At 44.0% G+C, this 19,004-nt stretch overlaps 1 protein-coding gene across 1 annotated transcript in view; it reads right to left on the bottom strand.

Annotated features, from left to right (window-relative positions):
• The window catches only part of RIPK2 (receptor interacting serine/threonine kinase 2), a 1,193,837-nt gene that overhangs the window by 1,044,058 nt on the left and 130,775 nt on the right, over positions 1-19,004 (bottom strand). Inside the window, exon 2 of the mRNA XM_044065388.1 lies at positions 18,590-18,743. Coding sequence (XP_043921323.1) covers positions 18,590-18,743 — 154 coding nt within the window. The remainder of the gene's footprint in view (positions 1-18,589; positions 18,744-19,004) is intronic.

Here is a 19,004-nt window from a genome sequence, read left to right as displayed (position 1 = left end):
CATAGTAACAGGGACATATATTGTTGCATACATACAGCTATACACAGCATGTATGAACTGGAAAATGGCTGCTGATTACAATTCTGAGTTAAGGAATTTGCTTCCCTTTTAGGCATCTCAACAGCATTCTTTTATTTTTACAAAACATTTCAGACCTCTCAGAAATAACAAACAATATTTTTCCTAGATCTGGAGTTTTGGAAGGTGCTCCAGCCTATAATTCCCTTATAGCCTTTTATTCCCTCCTGTTAGCAAATAGTATCCATAACTGATCAAATACTGTGTGTATTTGTTAATTTAATTGAGAGCACAGTAGCCTACAGATACAAGGTTATGCGGTTTTCCCATCTGATAAATGGTTAAGAAATGACTTACAGATTCACAGCAGTTTTTGATTAATTCTGATTCTTTTTCTTAAACACAAACTTGCCTTTGCTTGGATCTTGGCTCATTAGCAGCAGTACAAAAGAAATGCCAGCCCACACTCTTGTCTTCCCCTTCCCCTTCCCTGTTTATTACCTTAAGCCAATCCCAAAGTTAATAAATGTTACTTGTAACAGGCACCATTTTAGATTTTACACAGCTGGACTAGGTCTAAAGCACTAATAGCTCCCTGCCAAGCAATATCTTAGAAAACCTTTATTACCTTATTTGGCCTACTAAGTCCTTTACTACCCATGAAAGAGTACCTCAGTGGAAAACTGCTCAAGAAAGCTTAATGCTTTGTGTGGGCTCTTGAACGCTAAGTGTTTTACCAGTGCATAAAAGTGAAATTTACTCTCATAGCCATAAAACTATAAAACGCAAACAATGCGACTCTGTAGACCAAAGTGCTATAAAAAGAAGAACCTAATACAAAGTTACAAAAAGCCCTACTTTTAGCTCCAGTGCACTCACGCAGTCTACACAGACTCTTACTACCTTGTGGTCTAGTTCAGCCCTCCCTGCCCCCAATTCCCACCTGCCCCCAGTACAGCTAAATATACAGTGCTACAACCACACCCCCTCTTTCTGTAACCAATCAGCCACATCCAAGTCATCAATAGGGTCTCCAGTACTTAACCCCTCTCTGTCCTATATTAAATAGTTTAAACTGGGGAAAAGTCAGCCTCAATAATCCCAATGTTACTTGCAATGAAACCAATTAAAATACTACCACTATACTCTCTACTACCCTTTCTGCTTATCCCATATGTTCTTAATGTCTATGAATATAATACATACCCAGGTTTCCACTACCCAAAAGACCAAACCTTCACCTATATAGCTACACACAAGCTCCCCTCCCATCTAACTCCTTACTTACTAGGTATCAGCATCCCATTAGAACAAGATATGCCAACCCTAAAACCTAAAGATACCAAAGTCTATTAATTAAAATCTGGAAGCTCACAATCAGATTACAATGTAAAATAACAATGGATGGAGATATCCACCCAAATCCTGGCCCATTATCATCCACTGGTTCTCGGTCCTTTACTAACTGCCCCACTACTACACAAATATTAGACAAACCTCCAAACTCACTCTTGATCAGTCACCTAAATATCAAAAGTGTAAAAGCAAAGTTGTGTACATTTACCATAAATGTAGATGTTCGAGTGTATTCACTGTTGCAGTCATCACACTTGGGTTATCTGCCTGCAGGTAGCCCTCAGTCGGCCTGAATACCAGAGACTTAGTATTTCTGCGTCATTTGCTGTTGCTCCAGGACTAACATCAGGTCGTCAGGGGTATATAAACAGGCATCCAACGCCATTACATCAGTTTTTCTTGCCCCAAATGTCAGGAGCCCCTCAAATAAGGAGCTTAGTTATGGTGGAAAAAACACTACCAGTAAAAATTAAATACCAATAGCCCTGAAAGGGTTGAGTAATAGAGAAAGTGAAGGAGAGAGAGAGAGAAAAACAAGGGGACTGAAGGGAGGGAAACCAGGACTGCAACAGTGAATACACTTGAACATCTACATTTATGGTAAGTGTACACAACTCTACTATCTTCTTTGTGTTTCACTGTTGCAGTCATCACACTTGGGTTGATTCCTCTAGCTGAAGAAAGGGTGGAGGCAGTCAAGAAGAATTGGGGCTGGCAAGTATGCCCTGCAGGACTGCTGTTGCAAAACCCGACCTGGATTTGGAAAATATAGGCAGGTGGTAATGCTTGGTGAAGGTGTGCACAGGACTCCAGGTAGCAGCTTCCAGAATGTCCCTGATAGGGACTCCCCTAAGGAATGCTGTAGAGGTAGAAGTTGCCCTGGTGGACTGCGTTCTGACCCCCTGAGGAGTTGGTTTCCCATGGTGTTTGTAGCAGAAATGGATACAGTGTGCTATCCATTTGGAAACTGTTTGTTTAGATATGGCCTTGCCCTCTGCCCCTGGTGCAAAACAGACTAGTAACTGGTCAGATTTCCTGAAGGGCTTTGTCCCATCAAGGTAGAATCTGAGCGGTCTGTGCACATCCAAAGAGTGCAGAATCCTTTCCCCAGAAGGTTGACAAATGGATAGATTGGTTGACAGCTGCATTGGACACTACTTTAGGCATAAATGTAGGGTTAGTCCTGAGGGAGACCCTGTCAGCATGAAAAATAAAGAAGGGTTCCACAGCCATAAGAGCTTGTAGCTCAGACACTTCTTGCTGAGGTGATGACGAGAAGCAAGGCTGTTTTCCAAGAAAGGAATTTTAACTCTGCTGACGCTACAGGCTCAAAGGGGGGTAGAGTGAGCTTTTCCAGCACAAAGTTAAGGTCCCAAGCAGGGGTGGGGGCTCTCCTTGGTGGCGTTAAGTTGTTGGCCCCTCTCAGGAACTGTTTGATGACAGGGTGAGAGAAGGGAGGTGGCTCAGTGTTGTAATGAGCCAAGATGGCAGAGGCATGGATCTTAATGGAAGAGAAGGATAGGCCTCTGTGGAGTTGATCTGCTAGGTAATCCAGGATTAGAGGTAAGGAGGGCAGTACTGTGCCTGCTCCTTTAGACTGAATCCAGGAACAATACCTTTTCCACTTTTCAGCATAGGATTTTTCAAGAAGGACATCCAGCACCTGCTTGCTTAGGCTGGTCACTGGGGGAGAATTCAAGGGATAAACCAGGCTGCAAGGCTCAGGGTTTGCAGTTGTGGATGCAAGATCTGTCCTGCCTGCTGAGTGAGGAGGGTTGGGATCTGGGGTAGGTGCCATGGTGGCACCAGTGACAGGCTGCGCAGTAGTGGGTACCAGTGCTGGCGTGGCCAGTCTGGGGCAATCAGGATTGCCCTTGGTCTGTCCTGTCTAATTTTGAGTAATATTCTTGTAAGAAGAGGCAGAGGGGGAAATGCATAGATTGAGAGGTTTATCCACTGGAAGGATAGAGCATCCACTTTCCAGGCCCTGCAGTGAGGTGTCCTGGTGCAGAATTTGCAGAGCTGGTGATTGTAGGGGGAGGCAAAAACGTCCACCTCCGGGGTCCCCCATTTCTGGGTTAGGAGGCTGAAAGTGCTGGGGTCTAATTGCCACTCATCTGGGTCTAGGAGATTTTTGCTTAAGTTGTCTGCCAGAGGGTTTTGCTTGCCTGGCAGGAATTGAGCTTACAGATGGATATGCATATCTAAGGCCATGTTTCGCAGGGTCATGGCTAGCCTGCAGAGTGGGTAAGAGTGGGTTCATCCCTGCTTGTTGATGTACCACATAACTGTGGTGTTGTTATGAGCAGGGGTCCTGGTGAACTTAGGGATTTGAAAGCTGTCAGAGCATGCTGAACAGCTAGCATCTCTTTTTGGTTGATGTGCAGATGAATTTGACTTGGGTTCCAGTGGCCCTGAATGCAGATGTCATCCAGATGTGCCCCCTCCCAGGCATAGTCTGATGCGCCCGTGGTTAGGGTCTGGGTGGCGTGGGGTTGTGTAAAAGGTAGTCCCTCGCTGTGGTTGCATGCTGCTGCCCACCAAAGAAACTCTGTCTTTAGACAAAGTATGATAGGCATGATGGTTTCTAGGTCCTGAGATTGTTGGCACCAAAGGCTTTTTAAGTACCACTGACGTTTCCTCATATGCAGTCTGGTATATGGAATTAGTAGAATGCAAGAGGCCATGAATTTCCTTGTGGATAGGTGGGTTCTGGTGGCCATTTGAGCGAAGTAGTCTGTTAGACAGGCTTGTTTTTTTGGAGTAAGGAATGCCATCTGGGATGCTGTGTCCATGCTTGCTCCCAGGAATACAATCTTTTGACTGGGGACTAGTTTTGATTTTTTTTCATTGATAGTGTACCCCAGGGAGGTTAGGAGGTTCTTTACAAATGTCAGGTGCTGCAACAGTTTTTCCTGACTGTCTGCCTGAATCAGGCAATCGTCCAAGTAGGGGTATATTTGAATTTTTCTCTGTCTGCAACAGGCAATGGCTGGAGCCAGGCATTTTGTGAAGACTCTGGGAGTAGTGGATAAGCCAAAGGGAAGTGCAGAGAACTGATAATGCATAGATTCTGCCCTGAAACGTAGATATTTCCTGCATGAGTCCCTGATAGGGATGTGCAGATAGGCTTCTTTGAGGTCTAGAGTGGCTAACCAGGCATCTTTGGTCAGCACAGGAGGAAGCTGCTGAAGGGTGAGCATTTTGAATTTTGGTACACCAGGAAAGTGTTTAGAATGGAAAGATCTAGGATTGGGCGCCAAGTGCCCTCTTTTCTGGGTACCAGAAAGAGTCTGGAATAAAACCTTGACCTATCTGTTCAGCAGGAACAGGTTGAATTGCCCTTATGGAGAGCAGGGAATGAACTTGGTTTTGTTTCTCTGCCCACTGGTTTGGAGGAAGGTCTGAGAACCCTTTTGGGGTTGGTAATGTGTGGAAATAAAATTTGTACCCCTGGAATACAATGTTGAGGACCCATCGGTCTTTGGTGATGGAGGTCCAGTTTTTGCATGGTGGGCAAGGTTTCCTCCTAGGGGCACAGGCAAATGGGCAGAGGTGAGGAATGAAGTTGAGAAGTCATTGTGAATTATTTCTGTAAGGGAGTGGCTTAGCACTCCCTGCCTTAGAAGTGGAGGTACTCCATTGCTTACATCTCTGCATACCCTGAGACTATAATCTGGGTGGTCTGTTACCCCCTTGGTCTAGTTTGAGATGGAATTGAGGGGGCTGGAAAGGACCAGTGTTTCAAGGGGCAATGCCTACTGAATCTTGGAGGCTGCACTTGCAAGAACTCTTTGACTGTCTGCATAGATTTAGCTTTTTCTTCCATCTTTTTTAGAACCTCTTCTGCTTTTGTGCCAAACAAATTGCCCTTATTCAAAGGAGCATCTAGTAGTTTTGATTTGACATGGTCTGACAAGGTCTGCTCCTTAAGCCAAGCATGCCTTCTCAATATAGAACCAGTGACTGCTGTCCTGCAAGATGCTTCTAGGGGGTCAAACCCACATTGCAAGGTTTGCTTGTTGACTTGGCTGGCAGAATGCATAAGCTCCTGTAATTCCTTATTTTCTGTACAGTCTGTAAAGGTAGATAATCTTTGCTTAATAGGTTGCATAGTATGTTGCTGGTATTTCAGCATGTTAAACTGGCAATTCAATGCCCTAATGTCGAGAGTTGCAGAGGTGTATACCTTTTTCCCCCATCTGTCTAAACCTCAGGAATCCCTGTCCATAGGGGTGGGGTTCTTAGCTGTAGTGGCTTTTATTCCTTTAGGCCCTTGGGAAATGACCTCTGGGTCAGCAGAAGGATTTTTGAAAAGAAATTTGTGAGAGTCAGGGACTCTGTAGTACCTGTCTGGTTTCCTTGGAGCAGGGGGTAAAGTATCAGGAGTTAGACTGGATTCCATAAAGACATCATCCACAACATCCAGAACAGGAGGGATAGGTAAAGGTCTATGTTAGGGCAGCTCTAAAAATTCTCTGAGTCTCTTTCTGGACTGAGGATAATCCTGGCATTCCCAGTAGAAATGCTAGGGTGTCACCAAAAGAGAAATCTTCTGGAGGGGAAGCTGAGGGAATGGATTCCTCTGCATCTTAATCCTCATAAGCATATAAAGGCATGTCTTCATATTCAGAAACCTCATAGTCATCGGACTCCTAGTCAGTTAAAGCTGCTGGGGACAGGTCTCTTTTTCTCTTAACAGGGGAAGGTTGGCTTCCCGTAATCAGCATGATCAGGTCTTCTGCCATTTTAAGCATTTGAGGTTGTAGCAAGGAAGCAGGTGTTTGAGTTTTGGTTGTCGGTTTTTTAGGTGTAGCTTGTACTTTTGGCCTTAGAAACTTGGCAGTTTTAGACAGAACTGAAGATGCGAAAGAAGTCGAAGGTTTATGTCGAATATCGGTAATGCGAAGAACTTCTTCAGAAGCCGGTGCCTGCACAGTGGCTCCGGACCCAACCAAGGTAGAGACATCCGCAGGTTCTGTAGTCAAATCAGAGTCTCGCGGCATACCAGACTCCAAATGGGTCTCAGTAGCGGCCTGCAAATCCACTGAAGTGGGCATCAGGGGCTGAAAAGCGCCTCACTGAGTACCGGCAAACTGGCAACTAGCTTAGCGGAAGCGTCGTCGGCAGTTTTGGACCTGTGCGGTCTATCTCCATGTTTATCCTTGTATTTTTTTAGGAAGATCGGTAGTCAGATGGCTTACTGAAGCCATTTTGGAATATGGAGATCAAGAGCGAAAGTATTTAGCGACAAAAAGGGCCCAATGACGAAGCGTTTGGGCACTGAACGAGGCGCAAAACCAACAGCAAGTTATGTCGTGGTCTGGGCCTAAACAGGTGATGCAGTAAGAATGGAAATCTTGGTGTGGTATTTGCTTTCCACAGGCGAGACAATTGTTAACTTTTTCTGACATCGGTTAGAGCAAGAAAAAAAGATCCACAACGGGGTACTTAGCTTTAGAAGACTTCAGGATGATTTAATTCGGAAACGAAAACTCTGGTAATGGCCGACTGGCACTCGTGCAAAACGTTTCTACTTCGGGCTCCTCAGCAAGAAAGACTAGTGTAATGGCGTCGGATGCCTGTTTTTATATCCCTGACGACATGACGTCAGTCCTGGAGCGACAGCAACTGATGCAGAAATACTAAGCCTCTGCTATTTGGGCCGACTGAGGGCTACCTGCAGGTAGATAACCCAAGTGTGATGACTGCAACAGTAAAACACGAAGAACATCAATAAGATCCAACACCTACATGCCCTCTTAGATGCTCTTTCCCCAGTCATACTATGTCTAACTGAAACCTGGCTAAAACCTTCTACTTCAGATAATGAAATTATAACACCAGGCTATAACATCCTAAGGCTTGCTCGAACCAATAGGAAGAGAGGTGGGGTAGCTGTTCTGTATAAATCCATGCTTCAGAAGTGTCCAATAATGCCCTGCAAACATCCCTATTTGGCAAAGCTGAAATGCTTATCACTAAGCTCCACATTAATAAGAACAAATGTATAAATCTCATCTGTGTGTATATTCCCCCAGGCAATAACACAAATACCCTCAAAAATATCCTACATTGGTTATCCAGCAACTACCCCCAAGAAACCATTGTACTTGGAGACTTCAACATAGACTGGAACATGTGTTTCTCAGAACCCCCCACTCACCACATAAACCTTTAAGGATTTTCACAGGTCGTATCCTCCCCCATTAGGATCAGTAAACCCCACAATAAAGTAATTATTCTGGATTGGATTTTTGTTAACACCCATCCCCTCAAATAGAAGAGTGGGACCTTGCCTGATGATTTAAGTGATCACCTCCTCACCTATTTAATCAGGCAAAAAGCTGATATTCACAACCAGTCCATTATTAAAACAGTAAGGAACGATAAGAATTTCAACTACATGAATTTCCAAAATGAACTCAAATCTTGCAATTGGTCAGTTCTGAAACAATTACCACTTGAAGAAGCAGTAAATTACTTTAATACCAAATTCCTATCCATCCTTGACACCCATGCACCAACACGGACTACTAGAACCAAAACAAGAAGTTATGTACTCACCATAACGTTCGATGTATGTAGTCCATCTCACCTCACATTCTTACCCGTGGGTTTGGAGCCGAACCTCGGCTCTGACTCAGCCATACTCTAGCTCGAAGTCTTTCAACTGGATGGGCTAAGAGTTATCCCATGCTGCACTGCTCCCTTTCCCCAGATCTTGTTTGCTGTAAGCTCAATCACTCAGTCACTCACCCTCCATACACATAACACACACAGAAGGAAAAAACATTCCAATAATAAAAGGAGTACTGAAACCAGGACTAACCTCTAAGTCCTCCAGGATGGGGGAAGGTGGGAGGGTAAGTAAGAATGTGAGGCGAGATGGACTACATACATCGAATGTTACGGTGAGTCCATAACCTCTTGATGTTATGTAGTCCAATCTCGCCTACATTCTTACCCGTGGGACAGCGTCCCCAGCACCTAAACCCTGGGAGGCTCAGTGGAAAATACTCATGAGCACTGTGAAATCAAAGGAAGATCTGCCTCTGGATACCAAATCCAATTTGTAGTGAGTAATAAAGGTGTGAGGAGATGCCCATGTAGCTGCAGCACAAATATCATCCATAGACATCCTGGCCTGAAATGCTGTAGAGGTAGACATCGATCGGGTAGAATGAGCCTTCACTCTGAATGGTAAATCCTTACCACTTGAAGCATAAATGAAGGAAATACAACTAGAGATCCATCTAGACAAGGTCACTTTGGAAACAGGAGACCCAGTACTATTCTCTGAAAATGAGACAAATAGCTGATCCGATTTTCTAAGATCCCTCGTTCTATGCAAATAAAAACGCAACTGCCTGTGAACATCCAGCTGGTGAAATTTTAATTCTACCCTATTAGAAAACTCTGGAAAAAATACGGGCAGTTCAATGGATTGGTTGAGATTACTAACCGAAGCCACTTTCGGCATAAAGGAAGGATTTGGTCTGAGGGAAACCCTGTCCTTGTGAAATATCAAGTAAGGTGGTCTGATTGACAAAGCTTGGAGCTCCGAGACACGTCTAGCTGAAGTGATGGCTACCAAAAAGATAGTCTTCCAAGTCAAATATTTAAATTCACAAGAAGTTGTAAGCTCAAAAGGGGATGAAGTGAGACATTGTAGCACAAAATTTAGCTCCCAGGGCATGACCGGGTCAAAGACTTGGGGGCGAAGCAGCATAGTGCCTTTCAAGAATGCCTTACAAAGTCTATGCGCCATTAGACTGGGTTCATTAGCGATGTGAAAAGTGGAAATAGCCGCCAACTGGACTTTAATGGTTGCGGCTGCTGACCCCTGATTAAAAAGCATGGAGAGAAATTCCAGAACTGAAGAAATTGGAGCTGTATAAGGATCAATTTGTCTTGCATGAGCCCAGATGGAGAATCTTTTCCATTTACTGGAATAAATCTTTCTGGTCGAAGGCTTATGGGAAGAGGACAGAATATGAACCACTTCCCGAGAAAAATGGTGAAGCCTGACTAGTGATGGAAGTGGAGTAGCCAGGCTGTCAACCGGAGGGTCTGAAGAGAGGTATGGAACTGCCCTGACATGAGTCAGTAGATCTGGCCATGGGTCCAGAATACAGGGGGCGTCCATGAGATAGGGATGGAGAAAGGGAAACCAAATTTGATGAGGCCAGTGTGGAGCAATCAGAATCATTCTGCTTCTCAAGGATTGCGCTTTCTGAATAACCTTTGTCAGCAGAGGAACAGGTGGGTAGGCATAAAGTAGACCGGAGGGCCAATCATGAACTAGAGCATCCCTGGGTGACTCCCCCTGAGGGGGGTTAAGGGTGAAGTACCTGCTGCATTTGGTATTGAGGGGACTGGCAAATAGGTCGCAGCAAGGCTGCCCACATCTGTGGAAAATCTGCTCTGCAACTTGACTGTTCAGGGACCACTCGTGAGGCATCAGAATAGCTCTGCTCAACCTGTCGACGATCATGTTGGACTTCCCCGGAATGTGCATTGCTACAAGAAAACGTTGGAAGACACTGCCCACTGCCATACTCGAATGGCCTCTCTGCAAAGGGGGTACGAATTGGCTCCTCTCTGTTTGTTCAGATACCATACTGCCGACATATTGTCTGAGTGGATCGCAATTGTCCCGAGAGGAAGAAAGCTCTGAAGTGCTTGCAACGCTAGTAGCACTGCTCTCATCTCCAAGATATTGATATGCAGATGTATCTCGTGTTCCTACCACATGCCTTGGACCGTCCTTCCGAGATAATGTCCCCCCACCCCATCTGGGAGGCATCCGTGGTCACTGTGGCAACAGAAGGGGATGGGACGAAGGGTTTTCCCGCATTGAGGTTGCTGGTGTGAAGCCACCAGTGTAGATCTTGCTTGCACCTGTCTGTGATCATTATGAGATGAGAAAGCGGAAGATGTTGTAGAGACCACTGGGCGAAGAGAGCAGCCACCGAAGGAGCCTCATGTGTAGCTTCGCAAGAGGAACCAGCATAATTGTTGCAGCCATAGTCCCTAACAATTTGAGAACCTTTTTGCCTTCACTTTTCAGAGGGAGCAACGCGTATACCTGTTGTTGCACACCTTGAATCCTTTCTTGTGGTAAAAACGCCCTCATGAGCACGGTGTCTAACTTGGCACCTATAAAGGTGACATGCTGCAAGGGCAACAAGGCAGACTTTTCCCAGTTTAGAGTGATACCCAATTGTTGACACAGCTTGGTCTGTAGTAGTAGATGCCTGGTGGTGGCAGAAAGGAGCCAGTTGTCCAGGTACGGAAACACTTGGAATCCCTGACATCTCAAGTGAGCCGTCACCAATGCCATACATTTGGTGAACACCCTTTGGGCTGTGGTGAGACCAAAGGGCAGGGCATGAAATTGAAAATGACTGGCTCCCAGCCGGAAGCATAGATGACTTCTGTATGCCCTGTCCATCTTTATATGGTAGTAAGCATCATTGAGGTCAATGGAGCACATCCACACTTCTTTTCCCAACAATGGGACAATAGATTGCAACATGACCATTCGGAACTTGGACTTCTTCACGTGGAGGTTCAAGCAACCGAGATCCAAGATGGGCCTCAGGTCCCCTGTTCTTTTTAGCAACAAAAAGAATCTGGAGTAAGTCCCTAATCTGATCTGGTCTGAGGGGCATGCTGGAAGGCTCCTTTTTCTAGCAGCTTTATAACCTCTGAAGCTGTGGAATCCCTTTGATTGGGTGGAACATCTGGGATTGTTTTGATCGGTGGGGGGATGTGATATCCTCCGGAAACTATTTTTAATGCCCACTGGTCCTGGGTGATGTCTTGCCAGGCTTCTGGGTATAGTGAAATGCGAACCCCGACTGGTTCCAGAAATGTCCAATCGGGCCTCCCATCAGGAGTGCTGGTAGGGAGAACCACAAAAGGATTCACAGTCTCCCTGGTTACGCGGGCCTCCTCTGCCTCTAGGGTGGCATCTACCTGAGTTACCACCCCCTCCCCTGCCTCTGGAGAGGGAATCACTTTGTGCGTCATGAAAATACCTCTGCGATTTCTTGAACCACATTTTCCCACTCTTTTGGACCTTGGGATAAGGTCCAGAAGGCATGGAAAAACGGACTCCCACGGCAGACAGAGTTCTTCCCTCTTGCTTGCACCTAGTGAGAGTATCTTTCACCTTGGTTCTGAACAATGAGGAACCATCAAATGGGGCATTGGTGAATGTAGACTTGAAGGCCTCCACGAAATTACAGAAACGCATCCAGGAGTGCCTCCTAAGAGAAACTCCGGAACTTGCTGCCCTACTCGCTCCTTCGGCTGCGTAAGAGATTAGCCTCATGGAGGAGTTAGCAATAGAATTTAGGGTAGACATCTGAACGTTGACTTTCCAAGCCACTGCGTCAGAAACGTTACCCTGCAGAGAATCTCCAAGCTCTTTCAGGAGATGTGTAAAATGTGACAAATAATTCAGCAACCGCAAAATAAAGGCCGCTGAAGAAAACATACGCTTCCCATACCGGTCCATGGTCCTAGACTCCTTGTTAGGGGGATGGATGGTAGATGAAGTCTCAGTCAGTTCCTTCTTGGTGGCTGCTGCCACCACCATGGCATCTACTGGAACGCCCTTCGTGAGAAACTCTTTGTCAGCGGGGGTGGACAGAAATTTGTTGGGTCTCCTGGGGACTGGTTCCACAGTGTCAGGGGTGTCCCACACCCTTCGACAAACCAGATCCAGGAGTTTGAAGGGTGGAGAAACCCAGGAGACAGAGGGTTGAGCCGCAAAGGCCTTCAGGAACACCGACTCCTCCTCGGAGGGGGGGTTTAGAGGGCTAGTCGCTTCAAGATCTCTAGGATATCAGAGAAAGAGATATTCTCAGGACGACTTGGGGGAACCCCTCTGATTCCTCGAGGTCAGTGTCCGATGTGAGAGACTCTTCCTGGGAGTTGATGTGCTTCCTCTTGCACATTCTTTTTCTGGGTGGCTCCTCAGGCAAAAACTCTGGGGGCCCTCAGAAAATTGGGGCCCACTCATGGAGGTATCCTGAGTCCTTCGGTCTTCGCTGTCTAAAGACAGGGGGCAATCAGAGACTGATACTGGAGCTGGAGGGAGTAGAGTGTCAGTGCTGTATGATGCAGCTGACGACCTGGCCAGCACGCTCCGCATGACCTCGAAAGCTGGTCCCCCCGGCTCCGAAGATCCACCAACTGTGGAAAACCTTGGAGCAGAAGGGACAAGGTCCGAAGCAAGGGTCAGGCTCACCCAAGCCGAAGCACCGAGAGGGAGGCTAGGAGCCGAAGAGCGTCCCGAGACCTCCCCCTCGGGTCCGACCGAGGAACCATAAGTCCTGGACCCCGTGGATGGAGCTGACTGGGTCGGAGCTGAGATTAGAGCCAATAAGCCAGGATGGGCTATCAGAGCTGACCTAGAAGCATCAGATGGCGCCGACCACTCTGGCTACAAAGGCTGAGATCTCCTCAGAGGAGGATCTATCGACGATGGATGGGTGACTGGCTCTGGAGCCGACTGGGCTGGAGCCGAAAGCAATTTAGCCAGCACCGGTGATTGAAGCAGTCTCTGCACCACTCTATCCACATCCACATCAGAGAGTGTCCTGGAGGACCTAGAGGACAAGGTAGGAGATCTAGATCAGAAGGAGACCTGCAAGGAGGAGAAACCGGTCTAAAAATTGGAGACCAGCTCCGAGCTAGTATCTCCGTCATCAGCTCTGAGAGGCTGGCAGCCGATGTAGGTTCTGTCGATTCACAAACCTCCTTCGGCACCGAAGACAGTGGAGCCGAGGATGCCACAGCAGACTTAGTAACTTTCTCCGGAGGCACCGATCGTACTGACGGAGCGTTTTTTTGCTTTGGATGTTTTGTCTCTTTTAGAGGGAGAGGACTTAGCACTAGAAGACCTCTCCAAATCTTCCTCGAAGGGTTTCAGTAGTGCCTTCAGAATTAGTTTGTTCTTCCTTTCTTGAAGAACACGAGGGCTGAATGCGTGACAGAATGCACAAGACTCCTGAAGGTGGATAACCCCCAAACAATAAACACACACAGAGTGCCCATCATTTTAAACCCACATTTACTACATTTCTTAAAGCCCGACGGCTTATGTTCTTTTGTATCCTCAGACATAGTCGGCAGGACACTAGACACAACACAACAGTCAAATCTGACACCAGCAACAAAGAGCAGGAACTAGAATCTAAATAAACTGCAGACACCACACAAGGACCTCTAACTCAAACGACCCTGACAGGAAACAAGGGGAAGGACTAGGTCCTCTAACTTAAACGGCCCTAGCCCAGAGGGACAGGTACCTAAAAAAAAAAAACTTACACAGAAGGGAAAACAGATAACCAAAGGAGGACTAGGTCCTCTAACTGAAACGGGCCTAGCCTGTTGGAAGATAGCTGATGGGATACCAAGACAAAAAGTAAGACAAAGGCCACAAAAGGCCGCACAAAAAGGCTTCCACAAACCAACAACACACACACCTAGCTAGGAAAATAGCTTTTGGAGCAAAATTTTAGTCAAAGAAGACAAAAAGTTATACTAAGCCACAGCCAAGAGCGAGACCATGTCTGAGCTTCACGAGCGGCAAACGAGATCTGGGGAAAGGGAGCAGTGCAGCATGGGATACCTCTTAGCCCAGCCAATTGAAAGACTTCGAGCTAGAGTATGGCCGAGTCAGAGCCAATGATCAGCTCCGAACCCACGGGTAAGAATGTAGGCAAGATTGGACTACATAACATCAAACGTTGCTCCTTGGCTCTCAAAAGAAACCAGACAAAAAATGCTACTTAGAAATAGGGCTTGGGCCATTTCACAGGCCACAAAAAAAAACATAGATCAACTTAGATACAGACAGCTAATAAATGAAACAAAAAAAATCCACTGCATTAGACAAGAAAAATTATTAGTTATCTACAAGAAAAACACCAAAACAAGCCACAAACATTTTGGGTAGGTATAAACAAACTCCTTAGCCCAGAACAAACCTCCACTCCTGCCCCCATGGATTCTAACCAAAACCCCCCAGAAGAAATAGCCAATACCTTTAACAGCTTCTTTACAACAACCATCCAGAACCTAGCTAACCAATTATCCCCCAGATGCCCATACTCTCCAGCCACTACACCCAGCTCTCAACTCTCCTTTAACTTCAAACCAGTTTGCACATCTTTCATCTGAAAATTACTTAAGAAACTAAAGCCTACCACCCTATCGGCTGTTCTACTCCCTGCAGAATATCTAAAAAAAGCTGCAGATGGCATAGCATACCCCATTACTATCCTGATCAATAGAACTATAACTGAAGCATCCATCTCCTTCGTCTGGACCAGGCCATCCATTGGTTTCAATCCTATCTCAGTGGTAGACAACAGGCTGTCCTATGGCAGAGCAAACTATCCACCCTTTTACCCATCACCTTCAGAGTACCCCATGGCTCCATACTAGGTCCACTATTATTTTCCATTTTCATCAATGATTTGTATAAGGTCATCCCAAATGCAACATGCATTCAATATGCAGATGACTCCACTATAGTATGCTCCGACACTTCACCTACAGAGTTGCAGATTCTATCTCAAAATACTTTTAACACAGTTGAAAATTGGCTCCTTAACCGTCATCTCATGTTAAATCCTAATAAAACCAAACTGCTGCTTTTCTCCCCCACTCGCAGGTCTACCCCTACGACCTTTACATTCAAATCCAACAATGGCACCATTATTTCCCCAGATTCCTCAACCAAACTCTTAGGATTTATAATAGATAATAACATTAAGTTTGATCTGCATATCAATAAAACTATCAAAACAGTTAATAAAAAACTTGGCTCACTATATAGGATCAAGCCCTTCCTAACGCCATTAGCCAGAACTGTAGTTGCTCGTACACATCTACTCTCCACCCTCCTCTAAGCTTCCCCTCTACTTACAAACCTCAGCAAAACTGACCTTAATAAACTTTCTAGCAGCTACAATCACATTGCTAGATTTGCTACTGATGCAGCCTACAGAACATATCACTGTCATAACCTAAATCTACTAGGATGTCTTGAACTGCCTAACCTACTTCAGGTTAACGAACTAATAGTTGCGCACAAGATCTTCTACCAACCAGATAATACACCCGTACTTAAAAATCTCATCACCCCCTACAGTAACCTTAGTGCACTTCGTTTATCTGAAAGACTACTAGTTCAAACTCTCAAATCCAACACAGCCGGAGAATCTCTATTTGTTAACTCTGTTGGCAAAACTTGGAATTCTCTTCCTGTTAATCTTACATCTGAACTCTTTCTACCTCAGTTCAAGAAAAGTCTGATTCAGTCCTTTAAAAAACGATGGCTATGTCCTTGTCCTAATCCAGACTAACTCAAACCATCACTCGTGTGCACGTGGAGGACTTCTGCCTACACTTTGTTTCTTAACTTATATATTCTATGATCTCCTTGGATCTACTATCCGGTTAGCTTACTAACCATTCAATACCCTATCATTCTTAAAAAGACTGTCAAGGATTTTCCATCTGACTAAAAATGTAATAATTTGTTAGTGTATATCTGTTTGTTTACATCTGTGTACAAGCCTTTTTATTTGTGTTTATTTTGTGTTTTAAATTTTAACAATGTAACAGTTTATTGAATGTGTTTTTTGGAGCTTTTCTCCCTGGGCCTCCACTGAAAATGGACATGTATCCAGTCGGACTATCCCGCAAAATAAATGTAAAATAAAAATAAATAATAAATAAATAAAAAATAACGCATACCCATCCTATCACTCCTCCATTTGTATTCCATTTTTGGTACATCTTTTTGCTCAAAGCACTCCATAATTAGAGTGCAGCTGAAAGTTTTCACAACACTGAACAAAGAATATAAAGATGCCTGAAAATACTTAACCCCAGGCTAAAAAGAGGTTCAATGTTCTGTACTCAAATAATAAATTTTAGTAAAGACCAGAATACCTAAGCATATTTTGTAAAACAGAAAAAAGAAGACCAATGGTTGCATACGGGGGTCTCAGAAAGGTTTACCTTTACATCGTCGATCTCAATATGGGCGAAACGACTTCTGCGAATAACGAAGTGCGAACATCTACAACATCAAATTCTGAATAAGCGAACGACAAAACATCGCCCCTTTTTGACCCATGGTAGCACTGGTGTGGAGGTGTGGCGCGGCCAGAAATGTCGAAATTTGACATTTTTAATTTTTTGCGGTTTTGGTTCGCTTAAATGAGTCGATTAAGTGGCCGGTCGACAAAGTGTGATCGACGATATAAAGGTAAAATTCTCAGAAACACATGCATTAAGAACCTACATAAGGAATTTAAAGTATCAAAACAACATTTTATTTTGAACAAGATGCAGAATACTCAAACCAACATTTCCAGCAAGGAGTCATTATTTCAAACAGAATCAAATGCCAATGTTGTTTTTAGAAAGGAGTCACATTTTAGACCATTATTATTCAAGTGACAAAGAAACAAACATCAAAGTCCATATGATGTTAGAATTATCAATTTTTGCTTATTGAGGAACAGAACTTTCAGGATTGTGTATCTTGATTAAAGCAAAAAAAAAAAAAAAAACAATTACAGAAACAAAGCCATTGTGAATTATTACGTTACTGTCACTTCTGTCTGATTTTGCACTTTCATATTGAGGCACTATTTTTTGCAAAGCTTTTACATTTTGGTATGGAAAATTGTAAACAATGGTTGACTTTTGCATGAAAAGGATCATGTAAGCCTTGTAAATGGTGCAATATTAAATAATGCATTTATTTCTTTTTTTTTACCATACACATATCTGGACACTTTCGTGTACTCTTCTTCTGCAGTAAGTACTCAAGCGTTTATGAAATAAAACAAGACAAAATAAAAAGATGCACTTCAGCATTCCAAAGAATGTGTGAGTGTACTCCAACTACAGACAGGTTCATGATACCGAAATTAATAAATTTATTTTCCCCCTTCCCTAATATGCCTAGTCTTTCTCCTTAAATTTAAGTTAGGGGTTTTCCATTTATTATTAACAGACAAAGTTTAGATCACTGGGGTGAGCAATATAAAAGAAAGTAAGGGTACCTCCTGCAATACAGACTCATGTTTCACCAATCCCAGCCAACGGACTATATCAGTGAAACTTCCCTAAGAGGACAAAGCTTTGGCCAGCCAGTAAGGCTTAAGACCTTAATGTGCACAGTTGGACTTAGAAGACAATCCTTGACAATGCAGGGTACTTAGTATGTGTGTTAGAGTTGGCAATTAGGGGGGAGTATATATAACCATAATAAAAAAAAATGAAAATGTAAAAAAAGGTAGTTTCTTCACCAATACAGTTACAACTGGTAATTACTAGCTTCAGTAAAAAGTAGTAAAAAAATCTTATTTCTGTTAAAGTGACAATTTTCAAAAATGTTAACACACACACTCACACACACACACACACACACACACACACACACACACACACACACACACACACACACACACACACACACACTTGTGATTAAAAGGAGGAAGAGACAGTCTTGATTAATTACACACACAAACACACACACACACACACACACACACACACACACACACACACACACACACACACACTTGTGATTAAAGGGAGGAAGCGACAGTCTTGATTAATTCTTGGAGTGCATCTGCAATTCAGGCAATAAAACTTTCTAGTAAGGTAGTGAAAACTTAGCAAAACTGCCTCTCAGAGCTTAGTTTGTCAGTTCGGTTAAAGGCAGAAATGTCTTTGGCATGGTGTGAATGCTTCCTTCTAATGTCCATATGGGATTTCACCAAGGAACCCAGTTTGTTCTTACATTGCAAGTACAAGCTGTTGAACTGGTGATAATCTAAGCTGACAGTAGGGGTGTGTGTGTGTGTGTGTGTGTGTGTGTGTGTGTGTGTGTGTGTGTGTGTGTGTGTGTGCATGCGTGCATGCATTTTCTGCAAAGGACTGGTGCCTTATTGAGTACTGGCTCCCTTCTTATTGACAGGACAAACCAACTTCTCCACAACTCTAATGGATAAAATGGGTATTCAAATGAATGAAACAGGATTTTCATTAAGAAACTACATTTCAGTCATAAATTGTAATCCAAAGGGTTGCTGTATCAGAACCAGAATTTACTATATAACATTTCATTAAAAAACAATCAAATATTAAGAAATCTGATTGGCTTTACCTCATGCAAAAGTTGATCTAATGATCCATTGCTCATGTATTCAGTCACAATTCCCAAAAATTCAGGCTCATTACAAATTCCAAAAATCTGAATTATGTGTGTATATCTTGCTTTCTGGAGGACCTCAGCTTCTTTTAAAAGGCTCTTCCTTTCTCTAATAAAATAAAAATGGATATGTGGTTATCAATAACCTCAAAACATATGCACACTCTTTAAGATGTGTCCCAAGATCTGAATGGCATTCTGCTGGAGCAACAACTCTTGAATTTGATTTATACATTCTGAATAAAGTGTGCAATTTACAAAGTTTATAAGGGAAAATATACTACAAACACAGGAAAAACAACAATAAAAAAGACAGGATAAACTAACAACTCACCTCTCAAAGTCTACTTGTGATGGGAAGCTGTTTTGT

Source organism: Protopterus annectens, chromosome 3.part0 (genome assembly GCF_019279795.1).
Source record: "Protopterus annectens isolate FY-2018-M chromosome 3.part0, PAN1.0, whole genome shotgun sequence".
Taxonomy (NCBI): domain Eukaryota; kingdom Metazoa; phylum Chordata; order Ceratodontiformes; family Protopteridae; genus Protopterus; species Protopterus annectens.
Note: the sequence above shows the minus strand (reverse complement) of the source record. Positions and strands in the feature narration are given on the sequence as shown.